Genomic DNA, 22,059 nt, shown 5'->3' with positions numbered 1-22,059 from the left:
ATGAACTGGAGGAGGGCACAGAGAAGGCCCCGAGGACCCGGCCTAAAGGCTTCTCAACTCATCTGAGCTGCGGGCCCTGCTCGGGGCGGGTTCCAGCAATCCTCCTCGGCCTCATTTCAACAGATGGCAGAACAAATTCCTAATTAAGCACAAGAAAGTTTCCGGCTCAGCACGTTTATTTATGATTTTCCGGTCCCTTTGGTGCTCATTCTTCCCTTTTGTCTTCCTAGAACCCAAGCCAGCTTATCGCCACCCCGAGCTCCCCGCTGGGCTCGCTTGGACCGTGTGGGCCCTAATCTGGGGAGAGGGGAGGGCAGCGTGCACGGGAGCATGGGGAGGGGTAAGGGCCACGGGGACGCGGCCGCACAGCTGCTTTTCGGAAGCAAAATGAAAAGTGAGTTCGTTGCAAACTGACAACTTTGTGCAGACTTGAGAGGACAAATGGGGTTTTGGTGCTCACTGCCTTTGGAGGAGTTCTAGAGAAATCATTTGGGGTCAGCTTGGGCCAGAGAAGAGACCCCCTTGGATGGCCTGCAAATGTCCAGTGGGCAGACCTCGGTCCTTCCCCAGGCCCCTGATACTGGTGATACTTGGTGGCTCCTGGGGACCCCATAATCTCCGTTCCCTTCCTCCCTCCTGAGGCCATGCTGTTGCCTGGGGTCAGGATGAGGGGAACGCCTTCCCCTAGATTCATGAAGAAAAATGCCCGGGTGGCCCCACTGGCCCAGGCAGGGAACTGAAACCTCGGCTAGGCTACAGCGTTTACTTTACTGGGCAATTTCTCTTTCACTTGTGAGGGCTTTCTGTCATAGAGAGATTTACTTCTCAAACCCAGAGTTCTGAGTCTTTTAGGGAGAAAAATGACCGCCTGGGCTGTCACCAGTGTCACACAGTGGCACTCTGGATGAAAGGCTGGTGGGGAGGGTACCGCCATTTGATTATCTCCCAGATCAAAGGGAGAAAAGAGGCAAATGATTTGCAGAGGCAATGATGACAAGACAACAATGTCACCACCAAACACGAGTGTGGATGACCTTCACGGGCTGGTCTCCACCTCCCGCCCTCTCTGATGCTGGGCACCTCTCTCAAGGCAACCGCTGCCTTGCTCAGCTGCACCAAGGAGCTGCCTCCAGGTGGGGGACCTGGATGATGCCCACTGCAGTCCCTGGGGCTAATTAGCAGCCGCCTTGCTGCCCTGTGGGAGGAGGAGAGGCAGAATGTGATCACGAGGGGCTAGGGCAGCCTGCCGCCATGGGAAAGAGCAGAGGATTTTCTAAAGCAACCGAGCCGCCGATTCCAGTTCATTCAGGCGGAGGGGGGGACTCCAACAGCAGAATGGAAAGGGGCAAGGGCTGTTCCGAGGCCCCTGGGCCCTGCTGGGCCGGAAGCTCAGCGCCTCCTCTGCAGGTGGGAGCTGAGTCTGCCCTGGGTCTGGGGGCGCCTCGTATGCTGTACCAAGGCAATCGCTCTTTACTGACTGTCACCTCCTCCTCTCCCTTACAGTCCCCTCCCTTTCAATGAACGTATTGCTCACCAGACACAGACAGGACTTCGTCACACTAAACAGGCACCAGCGTGCTATGGAAGCTACTAAGTGTCATTATCCAGCAGCCATCCCCTCGTGGGGTGACGTAGGAATCCATCATGCCAGCTAAAGCACGGGCGTCCCCTCGCCCCTCCCCACCCTGCTCCTGCCCTCCCTGTGAGGGAAAGGGAACAGGAACCAGCCCCTTCTCACTGTTGATGCAGTGGGCCAAGGACAGCCAATCCTGAGCAGGGCAGGGGCCAGACTTCAGGACTTTGGGACCCGGCTGCAGAGAGCGGCGGAGCTGGGACGACAGAGTTGGTCAGGGAAGTGAGGAAGAAGAATATTTTTCTCCAAATACTGCTTTACTGGGAAAACTCCTTCTGAGGATCACTAGGTCTTTCAAGCACTTATAAGCAGGAGAAGGTCGGACGCCCCATGATTCTGATCCTCGATGATCCCAACGTTTGGAAACAATCCCCCCGGCACCCAAGGAGGCCCCATTCCAATAGCCTATCCTTGGAGCTAGGCGATCCTCACGTTCGATGACAAAGTCTCATTTTTTTTCCCAGGTAGTCACATTAATTGTACCCAGGGCCTGGGAGTTTGTGAATGAAATCTGGGAAGAGCACCCTGTAGGTGAGCATAGGATCAGACCAACCGAATGGGGAAGACAAGGAATCCTGCCTCATCCAGGTACAGGACACGGGTCCTCCCACCCCTCGTCTCAGCTGGATGATGAAGGACAGGCTCATCAAGTTTCAGAGGCCCCAAAGCTCACACACCAGACAACTAAGTCCTGCTCATTTTCTTGCAAGGAAGGACCCAGAATGGGAAGAAGTTATAAGTTGGCAAGTTTGGCTCAAGACAAGTCAGAACTTTCTAGCACTGACAAACATCCCTGAGTGGGAGCCTTCCCCAGCTATGAGCTCCTGGGCTGAAGGCCACCCCATCCACATGCTGCAGAGCCTGCCCCTGCAGGGCCGGGGTCTGGGCTGCGTGACTGCCACGGTCCCTTCCAAGTGAAGATGCCAGGACTCCCGTGATGCGGTGGCTCCTTACACCAGGATCTCGTAAGCCCGAGTGCGGGGAACCAGGGGACTAGAGGTGCCAGAAGCACCAGAAATCCTGTGGATGGGAAAGTGTCCTGAGCTCGGTGATCTAGCGCTGAGTGCTAGCATGGAATGAGGAGCAGCACGCACCCTGAGTTCCGAGTGGGGCGGAATGCGGAAGGAAAGGGAACTGGGGAGCAGGGTCAGGAAGGAGGAGTCATAACCTCGGGTCCCTCTGGGACCTGTGCCAAGGGCAGGTGAAGTCCTGGGGAGCACCCGTGGGGGGACCTGGAGGCTGAGCAGACCCATTGTGCCAGGCCCCTCAACCATAACAGCAAGAGTGCTCTTTGCTTTTAGACCAAAACAAGCGTGCAATTGATCCCAGAGCGTGTGCCAGCTTTCAGGGGTGGCAGGGACCCCACCCCCTCCTGTCCTGGGTCAAGGAGTGTCAGCAGCCAGGCCCTTCTGGGTGGGATGCTGTGGTGGAATGCAGGAGGTCCTTCCAAACTCCCCGAGGAGAGTGGTGCTCTTGCTTAGTGGGGTGTTAGTCATTAGAAAGCATTGTGGATGGGGTGCCTTTCCATATCCTGGTGGCCAGGGACACAGAGGTGGCTGCCATGGCCTGTGGGGTTTTATGCACAGTGTAACCATGAGAAGGCAGAGTGGCGCTGCCCGTGTACCCTGAAGGGGGAAGAGCCTGGCCCAGGCCCTCAGGAGCCCAGACCCAACCTGTGCACTGGTGGGGATCCAGCACAGGTGTGTGAAAAAGGCTGGCTCCAGAATCAGCAGTCCCGGGCCTAGCCCCATACTAGGTCCATCCATACTATGTGACCTCAAAGTTACTTATCGTTTTCGATACTAATTTCCCCACTGGTAAAAAGGCAGGCAGAGCACCTGCCTCCTCATACGGCTGTCTCAGGGAAAGTTAAGGAAGGGACGAGGGGAGAAAGGGCAGAGACGCCAGATGTTTCCTAGACTCACCGATCCATCTCATCAGGGAGGTCAGGATCTGCAGGTACTTGGTCTTCTGGACGTCAAAGAAGGTGAAGGGTCCGAGAAGGAGAGTGAAGACAGCCTGGGTGATGAAAACAAGAGTGAGGGGGTGCAGAGGCTGGGGCGCACGCAGCACACTGTGTGTGGGGAGGACACACGGTTCACGCAGCCCCCGCCCACGGCTGGTCCTAACCCAGGTGTGTATCTGGACCAGTGGAGGCTCCCAGGAGTCAAACAGCATCACTGGGCCAGTTCCCAGAGCCTGGGGTGCAAGAGAAATCCAGAGCTGTGCTTCTCTGGGCCTCCTCACACTCACTGTCCTGAGACTGCTTTGTAGGCCGGCCCTAGGGACACATCCTAGGGACACTGCCTGCCTGCTTCTCATCTCTTCAGCAAGGACTGACAATGCATGGGCTGGCACTGGGCTGGGCACGAGCACGGACTAGGTGTAAGATAGCAGGAAGGTGAGGATCTGAAAGAAACACCAGGCACACCTCGGGCCCTCACAGTTTACTGGGAAGAAAGGACACGGAGAGGAGGGGATGCAGAGGCCCTGACAAGGCAGCACAGTGGAGAGGACACCGTTCCGAAGGGTTCAGAGGGAAGGATTAATTAGAATGTCATTAATTAACAACTTATTTTTTTTTGGTGAGGAAGATTGGCCCTGAGCTAACGTCTGTGCCAATCATCCCCTATTTTGTATGTGGGATGCTGCCACAGCATGGCTTGATGAGAGGTGTGTAGGTCTGCGCCTGGGATCTGAACCCGTGAACCCCGGGCTGCCAAAGTGGAGTGTGTGAACTTAACCACTATGCCACTGGGTCAGTCCCTACAATGTTTTTAACCTAAAGAGAAGGGAAGCCTGGAGAATCAGAGCCAGTGGCTTCCAGGGCAAACCTCTCAGAGAAACATCCTGGACAAAGAGAAGGGGGCACATCCAGGAAAACTGGGACTGGAGAAGTGTGGGGTTGGGGAGGGGTCCGGCCAGAGAATTGGGTACCTGCTGGCACTGGTCCCCTGGGTTCTCTTTCTCTTTGGAGAACATGGGAAAGCACGTGTTTACTTAAAAAAAAGAACAGATTAGTGGTTACCAGACAGGAAGGGGGTGGGGGGAGGGCAAAAGGGGCACATACGTATATACAGACACTGATGTATAATAATGTATACCTGAAATTTACACAGTGTTACAAGCCAATATGACCTCAATAAAATAATTAAGAAAAAAAAGGAATTGACACCCCACCTTAGAAAACTGATCTCTGGGAAATTTGAACCCTCTTTGGGGGTAAACATGGCACAGTAGAGCCCGGGGCTGGGAGCTAGGGGAGGTTAGGGTTTCCATGCCGAATCAGTTGCTCAGGGAGCAGAGGAATTAAAAGCTGCTGGTTGGAGTTACTATGATGGTACCATTTCCAATCTGCTCCTCGGCAGCAGCAGAGGCATCAGACCTTATTAACATTTACACTGTGCCATTTTATCACGTTAATGCTAATGACACTCACCAGAGACGCGGCAGGCGGCTCGGAAGCCCGAATGTGGGGAGCGGGGCCCACGTTGGGGAGTCAGGCCTGGCCTTGTGACCTGGGTGAATACATCACAGCTGCTCAGCCTGGCGGCCAGTCCTTGGCTCCCTGGCTCCCCCATGACAGGCAGGCGGGAGTTCCCAGGGAGGGGGCTGGGCCCGTCCCTCCCCTGCCCCCATCCACAAGGAGAGCAGGATGTGGGAGAGGCTGTGACCTCTTATCCAAGTCCATTATCACTGTGAGAATGAATGACGTGAAAGACTAAAGTGCCGCTTAAGGAAAAGACTCTAATTAGCTGGGGTGAATAAGGCCTCCTGGCAGCCACCAGGGCTGGGAGACTTCTGGAAGGAAGAGATTTCTGCTGGGGGCCTAGAACCAGCCCTGCTTCCATTCAGGAGATGGGGGAGGAGAAGCCTTTCCATCAGGCTTAGGGGTGGCTGGGGAGGCACAGGAAAGGGACTCTCCTGGCAAAAGAAATAGGGAGCCCTCCTCAGCCCCCTCAGGCCCAAGGAGAGGGGCTGGGGACACAGCAAGGCACAGAATCACCCACTCTTTGAGGAGCAAGTCTGTATGCAGCACCATCAGCCAGTCATTTAGGAAAATTACCACTTCAGGGAAACTTTCCACTGATGAATTTCTCTTTTGAAGGATGGGAGAGGGAGATGTCATGCGGAAGAATAAACACACAGCCACTCGCCGCAAATGTTTCCAAATAACCGTGGCCTGCTGGAAACCAGACTCCCGGTGTGCAGGGGGGCCTGGTGTTAGGGTGCTTCACCTCTGACCTGCAATGAGTCCCACTGAAAATAGGGTACTCCAGTTGTGTGCGTGCTGGAAATTTTCTTGGAGGTGGCTTTTGTGGGAGGTCAGATCTCTGAAGCCTAAAGACTGGTTTTTAAAATGTTCCACTATGTGAAAACAGGGAGATGGCAGAACCAGTCCCAAAAGCAGGCAGGGAATTCTCCTACTACAGGCTGCACGGGTCCTTTCCTCCAGGAGTCCTTTCTCAGACACCAAATCCATCTTCGTCCTCCTCCTCGGCAGATGTTTATCAAGGTCCTATTACATGAGGCCTTATTCCATAAAACCCTGTAGTGTGGGATCCCAGCCCGCTGAGAGCATCTCTCTTCTATTTAAAGAGACCAAGCACATGGACACATCTCATCTCAAAAAGGTAGAATGAGAAGTGTATATGAGGTGCCAACTGAGTGAGGGGGAATATGAGTCTAGGGGGGGCAGAATGAGGGTCCACATCCACGTGGCACTCTCATATCCAGTCCTAGGGACAGCAGGTCAATCCTCAGAGCAGGAACTGGTGGTAAAAGGCTCTTTTAGAAGATCTGGCCAACAGCTGTGACATCCACGTCTGGATGGCAGCTGGGATGTGGTTTCTTTTTCTTCTAATGCTCAGGAGCACAGACTAACCGCACCACTCAGAAAGGCGCTGGGCCCACTTAGAGCAAATACTCATAGACTGCCAGACAGCAGGCCTTGCACGGGGCTGCTCGCTCACGCATCAGAGGGCGCCCAGACCAAGAGACGCAGCACAAGCTGGGACTAATTAAGGAACAGGTGTCCTCTGCAAATTGGTTAGAGCCAGACTCAGCACTGCAGAGGCCAGCATCCGGAGTGGGAAAGGACAGAGGATATGGAGCCGCGGCACGTGCTGCCACACCATGACGTGGCTACGAGTTCTTTGGAAGAAAGAAGACACGGGAAGAAACGACCCCAGTGTCCCGATGGTCCAGTGGGGACAGAGCTAAACTCTGAAGGCTGAACAGCCAAGGGTGGCACCGTGTTTTCCCTTCTTTTTTTCAAAAAGAGAAATAAAAAGCCAAAAGACAGCCTATCCTCCTGAGTCTTCTCGTCTAGCCCGTATGACATTATAAATTAGCTGGCTCCTGAGCAATTTTCCAACCCCCAAATGCCATTGATCAGTTCACGCTCAGTCTCTGTTCAAGGACTCTCCCGGCCCAGCTCATTACAGGAGGCAGGGACACCAACTGCTGTAGCCAAATGCGTTTCTTACAAAAAACAAAAGAAAGTATAATTCTTTGGTTTCTGATGAAATCTTCAAACTGGTCACTGGGAATAAAGTCTGAGACAGACCTTGGAGGGTGCACATGGGGCTGCTTGTGTCTCTCTTTCTCCTTGGGTTGGTGAGTTTAGATGTCACCAAAGGCCCCATGGCAACCCTGCCAGTCTTGTGGACACAAGGGCACTGCCAGCACTGCTTTGACAGTGTCCCGGTGGCACTCCGGATTGAACACGGCTGCCCCTCCGCCTGCGCCCTTGCAGGTCAAGCATACCACCCGCCTCCAGTTGCTCTGGTTCCAAACTCCCAGCAGTCTCTGACCCCTTCCTTGCTCTGTGCTGGTGTCCTGTGACTGCTGTAACTTGGTGGCTTGAAACCACAGAAATGTATTTCTGGCAGTCCTGGAGGGGAACCGGGGAGCAGGAGGCAAGGGCTCTGAAGCCTGCCCGGGGGAGGGGGACGGGGGGAGGATGCGGTGGGCTTCATGGAGGAAATGACATCTAAAGCAGGAGGAATAGGCAAAGGACTCCCTTGGGAATCTGCCCCGATCCCTTGGTCCCTGTCCTCTCCCTCCTGGCCCAGAGGCATCTGGTGCCAGTATCATCTCCTCACACTCAGCCCCGACCCTACCTGCTCTTGTTCAACTCTTAAGGGCTTGTCATTTCAGAGAGGACAAAGTCCAGTGGCCCCGTGATCTAGTTCCAGCTACCTCGACTCTGAAGACAGCACCCTCAGAACTTACAGTCCAGCAGCCCTGGGCCGTGAGTCCCTGGTGTGCCCAGCATCTTCCTGCCACTGGGCCTTTGCTTGGCAAACCCGTCACTCCATTTCTTTTTTTTTTTTTTTAATTTTATTTTTTTCCTTTTTCTCCCCAAAGCCCCCAGATACATAGTTGTATATTCTTCGTTGTGGGTCCTTCTGGTTGTGGCATGTGGGACGCTGCCTCAGCGTGGTTTGATGAGCAGTGCCATGTCCGCGCCCAGGATTCGAACCAACGAAACACTGGGCTGCCTGCAGCGGAGCGCGCGAACTTAACCACTCGTCCACAGGGCCAGTCCCCTCGTCACTCCATTTCTACCGTCAATGTCCTGCACCTGTGAAGTCCCACCCAGAAGTCTGCTCCATCACCCAGCTGTTGCCTTCCCATTCCCCTCACTGGAATCAGCCGTGTTTCCCCCACGAGCCCTCGGTCGGCTCCTCCAGGCAGCAGCTGCAGACCCTGCACATCCTTGCTCCCAACAGCGCTTGGCACAGGAGGATGGAGCAGAGTGGTGCACACGCCTGGAGGACGGGGCTGGTGGGGAGGAGCCACATTTCTCAAGCCTCTGCCAGACATGAGACCCAAGGACAGGGGAACAAGGAGAGTCCTAATCTAACCCCCAGCGCTCTGTCCACCAGAGTCTGGAAGGAAACCCACCCGTCAGAAATCCAGGTCTGAGCGACGCGGGAAATGCTGGTATGGGCTGTGCCTGGAGATTCCCTGGACAGGACAGTGGCTTTGCTGAGACCCTGAAGTACAGACGCTCGCCTGCCTGAGCCAGCTGGCAGCTGGGAACCAAAGGCCCAGTCACTGACTGGAGCCACCACTTCCCTCTTGGGAGAGGTTTGGAGCGGTCTGAGCAGTCCGCCCCAGCTACGGAATGGGAGAAACACACGCGGGGCTACTTAAGGGAAGGGATCTTTAAATCAGGAACTCTCCACTCAGACCTGCTGAGGCTGCGCCGTGTTCACCACCTGCCTCCATCTTCTCGAGTTTTAACCCTACGACCCACCACACTCAAAAAGAAAGGCTCCAACGCAACTCAGTCCTGCTTCACACACTAAAGGAGGCCAGGACCGGCCACATATCACGTTCCCTGTTTAACTGTACAAGATGGGAAAGTGGGAGTGAGTGTGTCAATGTCAGAGCACAAAAGTAATTGTCCCAGTCCCCAAATTTCTCTGCAGGTTTAGCTGGTCAGAGAAACAAACTGAAAATTTAAATTTGGTGCTCGTCCCAAATTAAACTCCAACGTAACAGTGGCAAAGTCCCTGGGTCCCGCCTTTTGCCTGCGCATCTCTCACATCAGCCCCCACCCTGTCTTCCCAGCTGCCGTACCTGTGAACGACCCCGTCACATCCAAGGCGTCCTACGGTAACGTCACCGCCCAGTGCTGCAGGTCCCCCTGCGCTTTACAAAGTGCTCACACACGCACAGTTTTGTGTCACGCTCACGGCCATCTGCAGGGTCACCAGGCAGGTGACAATGACTCATTTCACTGATGAGAGGGCTGAGGGGCCAGAGAGGTTTGGTGACACGGTAAGAAAGTGGCAGAGGGGAATGGAAGTCTCCTGACCCCGTCCCTCTGACGCGTGCCCGGCATCCTGTGTGAGGCTGCCCTCCCCTCTGACACCTCCTGTCCCCACATCAAGCTGTCTCACCCTCATGCCTTAAGCCTCGTGACTCCTCCTGCCGGCAAAGACTTTCCCCTCTGCCTTCTTCATTGCCCTCCCCTTGGAAGCCCTGCTCCAGTGCTGGTCTCCTCCACAAGTTCCTTCAAATGTTTTAAGCCTCCCTGGGGGCTCGTTACTGAACGACAAACCCACAGTCGGTACTACATTACTTATTCTTGCAGGTTCTGACTTGCTTCTTTCTCATGGGTTGATTTTGTGCCCCTGGCCGGGTGGAAGCATCCTTGCTTGTCCTAGCACCTAGAAGGGTCGGTGCACGTGAGATGCTCAGTAAGCATTTGCAGATACGCTGAATTTGGTGGAGGAAGTGCCTGGTAGAAAGGTATAATCCTGCAGTGGGGAGGGGGCAACCCCAGTCTTGCTGACTTGCCTTGTACCCTCCACCAGTCCTTCCTGCCAGGGGCAGCGTCTGAGCTGGCAGAGCCAAGAGCATGCAGGTATGCAAAAGTCACCAGCTCTGCCTGAAAGCAGTTCACTGTGTCAGGGAAAAAAACTCTCCTCCCAAAACAATTGTGAAATCAATAGGCTTTGACTTTGGAAGAGCAAATCGAAACAGCATTGCTCTGGGCGTCCCCGTGGGTTTCAGGGGAGAATGACACTTAGCCGGAGCGAAGGGGGAAAGGTGCATCTGACAAGAGCCCGGAGACTCGGCTGCCCACCATCGGGGCATCTCCTGGCAGCCCCACCAAGGAAGGGGCTCGGACTCCCGTAGGCTGTGACCACTCTGAGAATCCGCTTGGCCCCGAGAAAAGGTGATGTCACATAAGAAACCTAAAGTCAAAACCCTGGAGGCTTTCAAAGGAGCAATATTCTTCTTCCCATGCCTGCCACTGGGGACACGGATTCAGTTTCCAAACAGTCACAGACGAGCCACCCGCCAGTTCTCCTCTTACAGAACAAAACCAAAGCCCCCCCCCATCCTCTTTGCTGTCATCTTCTCTCCTGCTGGGAAGAGGTGGAGTGGCCTGCAGCTTCGGATCAGAACTTAAGCCTGGATGAAATCCAACAATACCTGTAGTCCACCTCCCTCCCCTCAAAAAAGAGGGGGGAGATAGAGGGCGCACCATTCTTGGAGGAAAGGGAAGGCAGGAGAGAATGATGTGCTAAAGTGGGGGCCACCATCCAGGACAAATGTCCTAAGAACCTCTGAGCAACTCCACGGGACACAGAGCCATACACCTTCTGCAGCAAGTGAGACAATATTCTAGAAGGCAGGCGGGGCACTCAGCCGACTGTTGACCCGATCAAGGCAGGGTCCCTCCCAGCCCTGCCCCTGAACCTAGACGTGAGCGAAGGCCGCATCCCGTGGGGATGAAGGCCAAAAGGTCAAGGAAGCCAGCAGGGGTCAGCACAGCACAAAGGTGCTGCTTCTGTGGTGTTCCCTCATTCCGGGGCAGGGGCCGAGAGAAAGCTTGGATGCGAAGCAGGTAACCCTCTGCCACACCAGCTACTATGAACACTGATGAGGCCGCAGGCTGGGTAACTTGCTAGACGGCCAGTCCTCAGAGTGCCTGCTTATTTATTTCCCTTTAAAAACAAGGGACTTTTTTTTTTTTTTGCTTTGTAGTGAGATGGAGCTTCCAAGAGACAAGAATTCAGGCCTCAGCAGCTTTCTCTTCACTCCACCTGTGGCTCCCAGAGTCTCAACATAAAAGGCCAGTAGCTGCCCTTAGAGGCTGCTTGCTCTAGGCATGGGGGGACTGGGATTTCTCTGTTAATTTTGCAGGGGTGACGAAGCAATAAGTCTCGGGATGTTGAATGGTGAAACACTGCCTGGTCTGCCCTAAACACACAGGGATCTATTGGGGCTGACCATGGAATACATGGGCTTGGCACACGCAGGGCACACAGGAGCTAGTTCAGGTGGAGATGGTAACACACCAGTGGCACAGCTGAGCTCTCTGGACCGATCCTGGAGGTTATTTCAAGTGAGAAAGGAAACGAATACCCAGATTATGAGGCTGTCCTTGTTAGGTACTAGGGGTTAAGAGTTAATTGGGGTTAATAGCAACTCAGCATGAACTCATCCCCATGGGAACTGAACCTCCAATGCGTCCTTGAAGTGCAGTGCAGAAATTCAAGGATTCTATTTTTATTTCTCAAGTGGCTGTGAACATCTTGGTTTGGAGTTTTTATTTTCCCAACTTGAGTTACAACGTCTAGGGATTCATCCACAAAAACGGAGGGGAGTTCTGAGGTCGCAAAGGACGGAGGAGAGACTGTAGGCTTAAGGGCCACGTGCACAAGGGTGGGGGGTGCGTCCTGATGTTGCCCCAGCTAACTGAGACCCTGCAGCATTAGCGAACTTCTCAAAGCACATTATGTGCCCACAGAACGTATTCGATAAACAACAGCCCTGGCCGCCTGACCCCAACAAGTATCAGGATACACCCCACTATCACACCTCTTCTGTCCTCCAAACATCCCAGGTGGGGGAATATGAAACAACTGAAGCCAAGTGAGGACCTCTAGCCCAAGAGTGTTGGGTCAATACTCTTCTTACTGGACTTCCCTTACCTCCACCCAAGTTCAATAATGGTCTAAACGCTCTTTAGAGGAGTTCCAGTTCTTCCAACCAAACACGAAGGATCAGTCATCATGCAGAAGATGACCGTGAGAGACCGAGAACACGTGCTGGGCCTGAAGCTGCATCGGCAGCGTGTGTGTACCAAGCCAATGAACCATCATTGCAGCTTATTTGCCAAGACCCTATGATGAGATGCATCATGCCATCTAGAGGAGGTCGTCTGAGTTCTGCAGAAGGACTGGCACTTTAACACGAACCTGTGAGAATGAGGTTTCAGAAACAACCTTCCCCCACAGGACGGAAGATGAGCAGCAACCTTTTAAAGACCCAGCCCAGTGAGGGGCTGACCCAGAGAACGTGAGGAGCCTTGTTGTGGGAGAGCGGACTTCTGCCAGGACAGGCTGCTGGGCTTCAGACACCCACCCAACCACGATGGAGATGCTGCCACAATCTTTCACCCACCGATTCCTCGAATATCGTTTACCTAGTGGAGGATGAGTGAGGAAGACAGACGGAGGCCAGAACGCCTCTCAGCCTACTTACCCACTCCACAGCAGTGACTACAGTCTGCCCGACACCTTCGCAGAATGTGCAGCTTAGAGCAAGTTACCACATCTTACTATCCCTGGCCACCCACCCCCTAAGCCCTCACCCAGAAGGTACTTGGAGGTGCTTGCTGAATGGATTGAAAAACTGAAAGATTGAGGTGATGCATGAAGATAAAAATGGAGAGTTGATGCCTAGATATTCTAAAGAAGCGTGTGCTTGCTGAGCACACAAGTCAGCTCTGTAAATCCAGCTATTATCTCATGACACCCTTCAGCAGAAGACCAAGTCTGCTCACGTGAACTGGTTCAGCCTCATTCTGAGCGAGGGAGTGTGAGACATGTAATACCTGCAGCTGTCATCAAAGGGCAAGTGTGCACTTGCTGGAAGATGCTGAGCCTGAGAGAGGAGGGTGCTGGGTCCCAAAGGCAACAATGAGCTGAAAGTTAAAGATTTGCAGGGAGTTAAGCACCCCCTGAGCCACAGAACAGAGGCACGAAACCAAGCCCACAGGCAGGAACTCAACAGCCAATCCTACTGTGGACCAGGGAGCTGGCCAGGAGAAAAGACTTGACCCTATGCCCGACTGAGAGGAGGATGGAACTCCCGGCACCTTCCTGGCAGGGATGCGGACTGGACGGTGAGGTCACACCTGAACAACTCCTGCCAAAATACCAGTGAAAATGTTATTTGTCTCTGATACCAAGGAGCCTGGGTGAATGATGTTGGGAAGAAACCACGGAAAGGGTGGCTGTCCCCAAGCCCGCACACAAGGACAGCTCCAGCTGTTGCAGGACCAGAACACCGCCTCCCAGAGGATAGGAATTCAGGCGTTTTGTGGCTGGGAAGAGGTCGGCATGGAAGAGAATGGATGGGAGCCTTCTGGACAGAGCCAAGGGAATACCTGCTTCCAGGCCAGCAGTCGAACCGCAGCCTCGATCCGGGCGGCGGGGGATGAGAGCGCCTTGGGCTGCCCACACCAGCTGAGAGGTGAGGTCTGACACAGGACAGTCCAGGCCCCCGGGGCATCACTCAGCCACTCTTGAGGAGTCTGCGTGATGCCGTGCTCAGCCCTGTCGGCCTGGACACAAGCAGGGCACTTGGAAGGCAGCTCTTGGGCTCGCTCTACTACGCCCCAAACACCCCGACAGAAAGGCCACCTTACACTGTTTGACAGTTGAAAACATCCCCAGGGCCGTTCCTCAAAACCTCTGCTTTCCTTTTTTCAAGGCAACTGGAAACAGGCAGACGTAGGAAAGAATCTAAACAACCTCCTTTCCTGCCTGATACCCCTTCTCTAGACACCCCCTGCCCCACTCGTATGAGATAGAAACTCCTTACTCAAGAGCCTGAGGTTTGGAACCTATCTTTACGGTTTTTGCTCTGGGAGGAAAAAAACTGAGCATGTCTCCTCCCTAACCCATAGATGGTGAAAAAGAAAGGTTGGGAAACTCACCCCAAACTTCTGTTATCGAGCAGCATGATGTCTTACCTAGGAGCCTGGCTGCTTGACTCAGGGTTTTTTTTTTTTTTTTTTTTTTTTTGAGGAAGATTAGCCCTGAGCTAACATCTGCCACCAATTCTTCTGTTTTTGCTGAGGAAGATTGGCCCTGAGCTAACATCCATGCCCTCTTCCTCTACTTTATATGTGGGACACCTGCCACAGCATGGCTTAATATGTGGTGCACAGGTGTGTGCCCGGGATCCGGGCTGCCAAAGCCGAGAGTGTAAATTTAACCAGTAGGCCACTGGGCTGGCCCCACTTAACTCAGTTTTAAAGACAGTGGGAAAAGGAGCTACCTGGCAGGGAGTGAAATGTCAAGACCCACTGAGGGCTCCTCAGCACAGGGCAGCCCGGCTGCGCACCACCAGAAACGGTTCACGCGCCCTGACCACCGCTGGAGGGAGCTGTCTTTTCAGAACGCACACCGTCGCTCCATCTCTATTATGTCACAATTCCCTCTCATCCCGGCCTTTGGAATCAGGACAAGTCCCACACACCTAGTCCAGTTATCACCCCCCATAGCATCTCCAAGCCCCTAGTTGGGAGATGGTTGGGGGGCCACAATCTGAGGGGATGCAGTTGGCAGAGAGGGACAGGTCTGTCCCTGAACAGGCCACTCTTACACCCAGAGCCTTCCCCTGCTTCCTGACATTCCCTAGGAGACTGATCCATCACTTGGAGAAGGCTCTGCCTTGGGGGCAGGGAAGAAAGAGGCTCAGAGAAGGGCAAGAGAACCAAGATCGCTGAGCACCTACTGAGTGCCCAGACATGACAGCATCTTCCACCTAAGATCTGTTTTCAATCCTGACACCTTGTGAATTGCTTATTGTCTTCATTTTAGAAAACTGAGGTTGGGGGGATTAACTAATTTGTCCACAATTTCATAACTACTAAGATCCGAACTCAGGTTGTCTGTATCCAGAGCCCATTCCCTCTTTAGGGCACTTAACTGCCTCCCTGAGTATGGCGCAGAGAAAGGTCTCTCCACCAGCCCCTGCACGCCCCATCAAGGCTGGTTCCCTAGGGGGAGGGAAGGAGGGCTGGGCTGGTCCAGTGGCGTCAGCCTGGCACGGCTGCTACCTCCCTTGTCCTCTTATTGGATAAGCCTGTGCTCTTTCTCAGCTGAAAAGCCAGATGGTACCTGGTGGTGGGCAGAGTTCCAAGGATTCGATGCCAGAGCTGCAACCTTTGTGGTTTGGGGAGAAAAGATAAATATTGTGGAAAACCCACATAGTCACTCACTTAATGATTCTAGGCCATCGGGGTGTATAAAGGACAGCCTGGTTCCTCACAAGTGTGAGAGATGGAGTCCACACCCACACGTCCAGTTGGAAAGACCGACAGGCTGGATCTTGAACCAGGTGGGCTTCAAGCACATGACAGGTGCTGGGGTGGGACAGAGGCTGTGTGTGTGTGTGGGAAGTGGCATGAAACAGGGGGAAGGCCGGGGGTCTGCCTGCAGAAACAGACCTGACTCTGGAGCCGGCACCTGTTCTAACACTTCACTGCTCCCATTTCAGGCACCAAAGAAGAGGTGGCAGAGAGAGGGAAGGGTGGTGAGCCATCCTCGACTTCCTGGAACATGGACAGCTTCTGACTGCTCCCCTCTACCGTCAGCCCCCAAAGACAGGGGGCCCCCAAGCGCTTGCTGAGGGGGAGCTTCTGTCCTGGCAGCGACAAGCAGAGGACGACCTGCACCTCTGGGAAAGGAAGGGCTACCTGGACACGGAGCTTTTCTGGCCAGAGCAGTGGCCACCAGCTGTGCGCCTGCTGAGCCCTGATGGTGGGACTCGCACAGGTGCCCAGCCACAGACCCTGTAGCAGTAGCATTCTCGGAGCAACTCCCCAGGGGTGAAGCCCCCTGCCGGCTCCAGACAAAAGGTGGATAAGGCACAGCCCAGCTCTCGAGGAGCTCACAGTGAGGCCGAGGAACTGAATACGTGTGAAAGTCCAATTAACACCATGGCGGGGGCCTGGGGTAGAGGAGCATGGGCCCAGGTATTTTGGGAGGGGCCCCGAGCTCAGGCTAGAACAAGCATGTACGCCTCAGACTCTGACGCCAGGGGAAGGCATGTGAAAGGCAGAGCCTGGAAAGTGCCCAGCCAGGGTGGGACAGCAGTGAGGGGAGACTGGAGCAGACCACGCCACCTGAAGAGTTTAGACGTTGCCTGATGGAGAGGAACTTCCAAAGGGTTTTAAGCAGGGAAATGGCAGCCAGATTTACCTAAAACCAGGGCCGAGAGAAGGAAATACAAGAATAGAAAAGCCTCACGATCTTGGGGCAATCCTCGTGTTGCAAGGCGGCCAGGCCTGGACACAGGGAGGGGGCTGTGGCGAGCAGCCTCTCTGGGGACAAGTGCACCAGGTACCCAGGCTCCGAGGCTCTCTAGGAGCGCCTAGATGAGATTCCTCTCTGTTCTAATGGGACGAGGTTTGAAAGGGACTTTAATCGTTTGAACTGTACGTTCTTGGGGGCAGGGAGAGAAAGCATGGCAGGGACGTCCCCGTCCAGCTGGGCTGCAGTGACAGACAAGCAAAAATGCCGTCCCAGGCCCTGGCAGCGAGCCCCGTGGGAGCCAGAGCGAGGAAGGTGCACGTGTCCAGGGCAGGCTCCAAACAAACCCTCTAGAGCAAAAAGAAAACAGGCCTGACAGGGGAGGCAGGCGATGGAGTCTGAAAGCTCCGGGGCTGCCACCTCCCCCTCGCTCTCCTTGGGCTCTGGGAACAGACGCAGAGAGGAGCACTTCTCCAGGCACCGCAGGCTTGGTTTACTGGGTCTCACTCTTTAGCCACTGAAATCTTTCCCCAGAACATCAAAACTAGCTCTGCGTCTTGGCCTATTCTGCTGGATGTCAAGGAAGGGGAGGGGATGGGTACATGGCATTACCTCCCCCAGGCTGTGCCTGGAGAGGCTGGGCCTGGGTGACATTATTCGGCTACCTCACATACACGAAGCCTTTTTCTTGACCACATGACCCTGGGGCTGGGGAACAGCTGTTGGGGCCAGGTTGGGGTCTGGTCCTTATGGGTTCTTAGAACAAGAGGACTTGAGGGGAACAGGTGGGTTGGTGAGCGCTCTGTACACCGTGGACTGTGCTGTGAGTGACAGGAGGAGGGGCGCCTCTGGGCCATCAATCCTGCCCCTCAGCTTCCTCGGAAAAAAGCACCCACACCCGCAACCACCTGATTCTGCTGGGAATTAAGCAGCAGAGATACATTTGGTGATTGGCAGTGTGGGTGCCTCATGGACCTTAGAACCTGCAGGGTTGTTTGCCCTGGAATCTAATTGCTTTTGGTGCCTCTGCCCCGGGGACACAAGGAGGCAGAGCCACTGTGTCACCTCAGCTGCCCGGCGTTTGTGCACGGCTCGCTGAATGAGAGGTGCCAGGTGATCACTGCAGAGCTTGCGGCACCTTCCCCTCCTCGTTCCACACTGCCGGCCTGTCTCTGCGCAGGAAGAGATGGCAGTGGGAGCGCTCCATGCTGGAGCCGGAGGGGAGGGACGGAAGGCAGTCAGGTGCCCAGAACACAGAAGCGCCGCAGAGAGGAGCCGCACATGCCGGGCTGGCTCCACCCCTTCCCTGCTGACGCCATCCTCGAAATAGATGGAAGGGAGCAGGATTCTTTGTCGGCACTGAGCAACCTGCGAGGTGGGGAAGGAGGGGAGATGGCATGTCAAGCCGGCTGGTTAACGAGCTCTGTTTACTTGGGTGTAAAAAATCACACTAACAACCCCCTAGCTTCCTTTCTAGTTGATGGTCAGAGTGAAGGCCTCACTGTGGGGCTGGCACGCCGTGGGCTCTAAGAGGAGGCCAAGAGCACCACTCAGAGGGAGCCGGGAGGGAACTGTTGGCCTCACGTAACAAACCAGCCACTGGCAAAGGGATATTGCTGGAACCCCTTTTCTCCTGGAGACACTCAAGACTCTGAAACCGGTCTGATCAGAGTGGAGTGACACTGTTCCCTGTCTGCACCAAAGCGCCTGAGGCATCAACTCCAGTATGTTACTAGCGATGTCAGGTTGGGGACTGGTGGACGTCTGGCCACTGTCTTTCCCTGGAGGAGGCCAGGCACAGGAGGTCCCAGACTGCTGCCTCCACAGCTGCAGCTTGGGAAGCAGTTCTCTACGGGAGGCTGGAGCAGGCCTCTCCCTGGGAGACTGGCCACCAGCAAGACCATTTACCACTGTGACAGGTCCTCAGACAGCAGAATTTCCCCAAGAGGAGAGCACAGAGAAGCATCCTCAGAATTAATGGAAAATGCAGGTTCCTGGGCCTTGTGGCCTTAGGTTCTGCTCCATTAGGCCTGGGGTGAGACCTAGGAATCTATATTTTTAACAAGTGCCTGAAGGCCTTCTCAGGCCAGTGGTGCTGGAACCAAACTTTGCGACACAGGGAAGGCTCTTGTTCCCATCCTGGGGGAAGGGAAACAGCTGGGCCACGCTCCTGGAGGCCAGTTACCTGCCCCTTGGCGCAGTGGTGAGGAAGAAGGTGCCAGAACTCCCTGGATGTCTCAGACCGGTGCAGCCTTCCAGCCCCAGTCAGCGACCGACACCCAGGCGGCAGTCTCTTCCCTCTTTATGTCAAGGTTTTCAGAGAACATCTCAATCTGTGGCTAAAGGAAGTTCTTCCCATAGCCAAACTAAATATGCCCTGCTGTGCTCTGTGACCCTGACTTTCAGGTTCACGCTCGCTACAGAGCATCTGCTCAGCAACACCCTCTGCAGTGCCTCCATTTGCACTTGAAGCTTTATTAAAATGTATCTCGGTCTACTTTCGGCTAATCCACAAGACATCCTGAGCTCATGCTAATTAATCAGATGGCCTCATTAAGATGCACCCTAATTGTTCAGCTCTGCCTAATGCCCATCATGCCCGGGTCCCGTGCATCCCTCTGCTGGCTTTTGTAAACCCTCTGGAGTTCTTCAGCTCCTCCTTCCTCCTCAGAGCCAGCCTGCAGCCTGGAGAGCATGTCAGCCAATACTTTTATTCTCTGCACAGTGCAGGGCCGGCACCGCTGGTTGGGACACCAGTAACATGGAGGAGCACGGTTGTTACTTTAGAATGAGCACTTTATTTAATTAAACAATTACTGCCAGGTCCCTGGGGTGCTATTTAGAAAGACACCAGATTCTGCTCATAACAGACACCCTGTAACAGCCAGTGAGCATGGTTCAGGGAGCAGCACAGCCTCACAAAACTCAGCAAGGCCATCTCAAGTACCAGGGACTCATCTACAGAATAAAAAGCATTAGAAAGACATGCAGTGGGGAGAGGGAAATGATTTGGCAGATAGAGTTTTCATTCTAATTAGCACAATATATTTAAGAACATTCCATATTACTCTACAACTACTAGAAGGCTGCTGGATTCTTTAGACTACAGTTTTTTTCTGTACTTTTGAGGAAATGAAGCAAAAGAAAAAGGGAGGGGGGAGGAATGAGGATCTGAAATCAACAACTGGGACATTTCCTTAAATAATACAAAGTCATGTTTAGCTTTTTGCCCAGAGAGGGGAGGTTTGGAAGCAGAGGGGATGCAGAGCGTGGAGATGGCCTGGGCTGTAGCGTTTTGGGAGTTTGCCTGGAGCGGCTTCTAGAGGCGAATGACTGGAAACACACACATAGGTCAGCGGCCAGGACCAGCCCAGGCAGCTTGCAAGGCAGGGCGCACAAGGTTTCTGCCCGCGATGGCACTAATCATGAATAAGGTAGGCAAGCTCAGGCTCCCAGCTCAGGGTCTGCCTGGGATCAGTGTGAAGGGTGGATAAAAATGGCCCTGAAAAAGCACAATGCAGAAGGTCCCCAGCAGGGATGAACACTCCCCACGGAGACCCATTTGGAAGTTTCCCAACCAAACTGGCCTGTGCCAGAGTGTGGGCTGTGGGTACATACTTATCAAGCCCCACAAAGCTTTCCCAGCCTGGGGGTGAGTGTGTCACGGGTGTGTCCCTGGTGATTTCTTTAGGTGGGCTACTCACAACAACCATGCCAGCCCCGTGCCTGCCTGTTTCTATGCAAACCGGGCTCTGGATTTTTGCACCTTTGCACATGAACATGTGGATACCTCCCTTTACACAAGAGATGGGCTTCTAAAAGTTCTATTTATAAATACTTAATTTTCACAGAGTAACATTTTAAACTCACTAGGGAAACTACATACTTTAGAGAAACCTGCAGCAAGTCCTTCTGTAAAGTAACGAATCATTCTGTAACAAATAATTACCCCTAGTTTGTTTTATACATTTGGATTTTCATATTATGGGGTTTCTTAAGAGCTGAGTATGCTGTGGAGGGTGTGTGGCAAGGTTATGGCCCACAACAATTCTGCCATCTCAGTGCACGTTCCTGAGTGAACTGGGGAAGGGGGGTGGTTAAAGAATGAGAAACCAGACAAGGCAAACAGACATATTCCCATGTGCCCAGCACTAAAATTGGTTTGCCTTGGGCAAGTGGTGTTTGTAAGGATGTACCTATTATGCTCCAGACAATGGAGATGGGGGCAGAGATCTGGGACATTCTAAGAGGGCAGAGAGACATTCGAACTGCCATCGTGAGAAGGGTCTGGTCAGCTCACCTGGCTCAGGAGCTAGAACACAAGTTCCCTTCACCCAGTATGATGGAGTAGAGCCTGGAGGACCCCAACTAATGCCAACGAGCAGGTTCTGAGGCTTCGGGGAGGGGTGGTGGGGATTGTCCAGAAGAAACCACGTCCACCATCTTGTGACCCAGATACCCATAATGTGGTATCTTTACTGGGAGCATGGAGAAACAGGCAGGGGGATTAAGCATCATTGTCTAAGCTGGTGTGTCAGGTATCAGCCACGGCAGAGGCAGGACATGGGGTGTGATGGATGGTGGGCTTAACGCCAGTCGACAGAACCCATGTCCCTGAGAGCTGCATTAAAAATAAAAACAACAATCCTCTCACTGAGCTGGAGGAGAAAGCTTGAGCCAAACACCCAAAGGCACCGGGTGGGGGGAGGGGAGTGGTCACTGCGGCCACGGGAAATGCTACTCAGATCTCCTAAGAAAGGTGACGGCTGGTCTGGAGCAACGCTGGGCAGCAGCGGGGCAGGCACTGGGGATGGACTGGACGCTGTGCTCAGACAACAACAGCAGTGGGGGGGGGGGGCAGGAGGGGGGGGGGGGGCTCATGGGGTCCCTTGGCAGGAGTTCACGGACAAGCCACAGTGTCAGAGTGAGTGACAGAGTAATCTGAATTTCATTTAGAAAGGGCCGGGGCAGTGGGGGTGGAAAGCACACCAAAAAACAAGAAGTCATTCCCGGGGCGAGATATATAGACAGCTCCCCAGGAAAAAAAGGGAGAGCGAGAAAGAAAAACACAGGCCTGTCCCTGTATTATTGATTTCCTTGAAAAAGAAAGAGACAAGCTAATCCTTTAAAGTCAGTCGTTTCAATCTGAGCGCTGGTCATTGTTTGAAGTTGGAATTCACTCAACACTAGAGACCCAGCTCCTGTCTGGGGAGTTGGTACAGGCATTTTTGGGGCATGGGGCAGACATTCATTCTTCCTTGAGACTCAGGATCGCGGATGAAAGCAGAGGTTCAGCACGTGAGGGGGAGGAGAGTGGACTGTACCCTCAGACAGGAGTCCTCCCAGAGGCTCACGGTGACACGAAGCCAGAGGAGCTGGCTGGAGACACCACAGACCATCACCCGGTGCAGCTCCCAGTGTCAGCTGGGCGCGGGCCAGGAGAGCTACTCCTCCCACTGCACCTGCAGTGGCTGCCCTGTGAGACCGGCACCTTCCCACAGGCGAGTGGGGAGAGGAGTGAGAGGCAAAACACAATGACCTTTCTGGAGGCTCCAGACCTGAATGACAAGGAGCTGGCAAGAAGCACATCGTGGGAAGAAGAGAGGGATGAGAAAGAAGATGGGCTTC

General features: G+C 54.0%; 1 protein-coding gene across 2 annotated transcripts in view; it reads right to left on the bottom strand.

Moving 5' to 3' along the window:
- The window catches only part of TMEM104 (transmembrane protein 104), a 64,138-nt gene that overhangs the window by 14,926 nt on the left and 27,153 nt on the right, over nucleotides 1-22,059 (bottom strand). For both annotated transcript variants that reach the window (XM_046674658.1, XM_046674659.1), the window contains one exon: nucleotides 3,559-3,652. In XM_046674658.1, coding sequence (XP_046530614.1) covers nucleotides 3,559-3,652 — 94 coding nt within the window. The remainder of the gene's footprint in view (nucleotides 1-3,558; nucleotides 3,653-22,059) is intronic.

The sequence above is a fragment of the Equus quagga genome, chromosome 11, assembly GCF_021613505.1.
Source record: "Equus quagga isolate Etosha38 chromosome 11, UCLA_HA_Equagga_1.0, whole genome shotgun sequence".
NCBI classification, from domain to species: Eukaryota; Metazoa; Chordata; class Mammalia; order Perissodactyla; family Equidae; genus Equus; species Equus quagga.
This window is presented reverse-complemented; position numbering and strand designations above follow the sequence as displayed.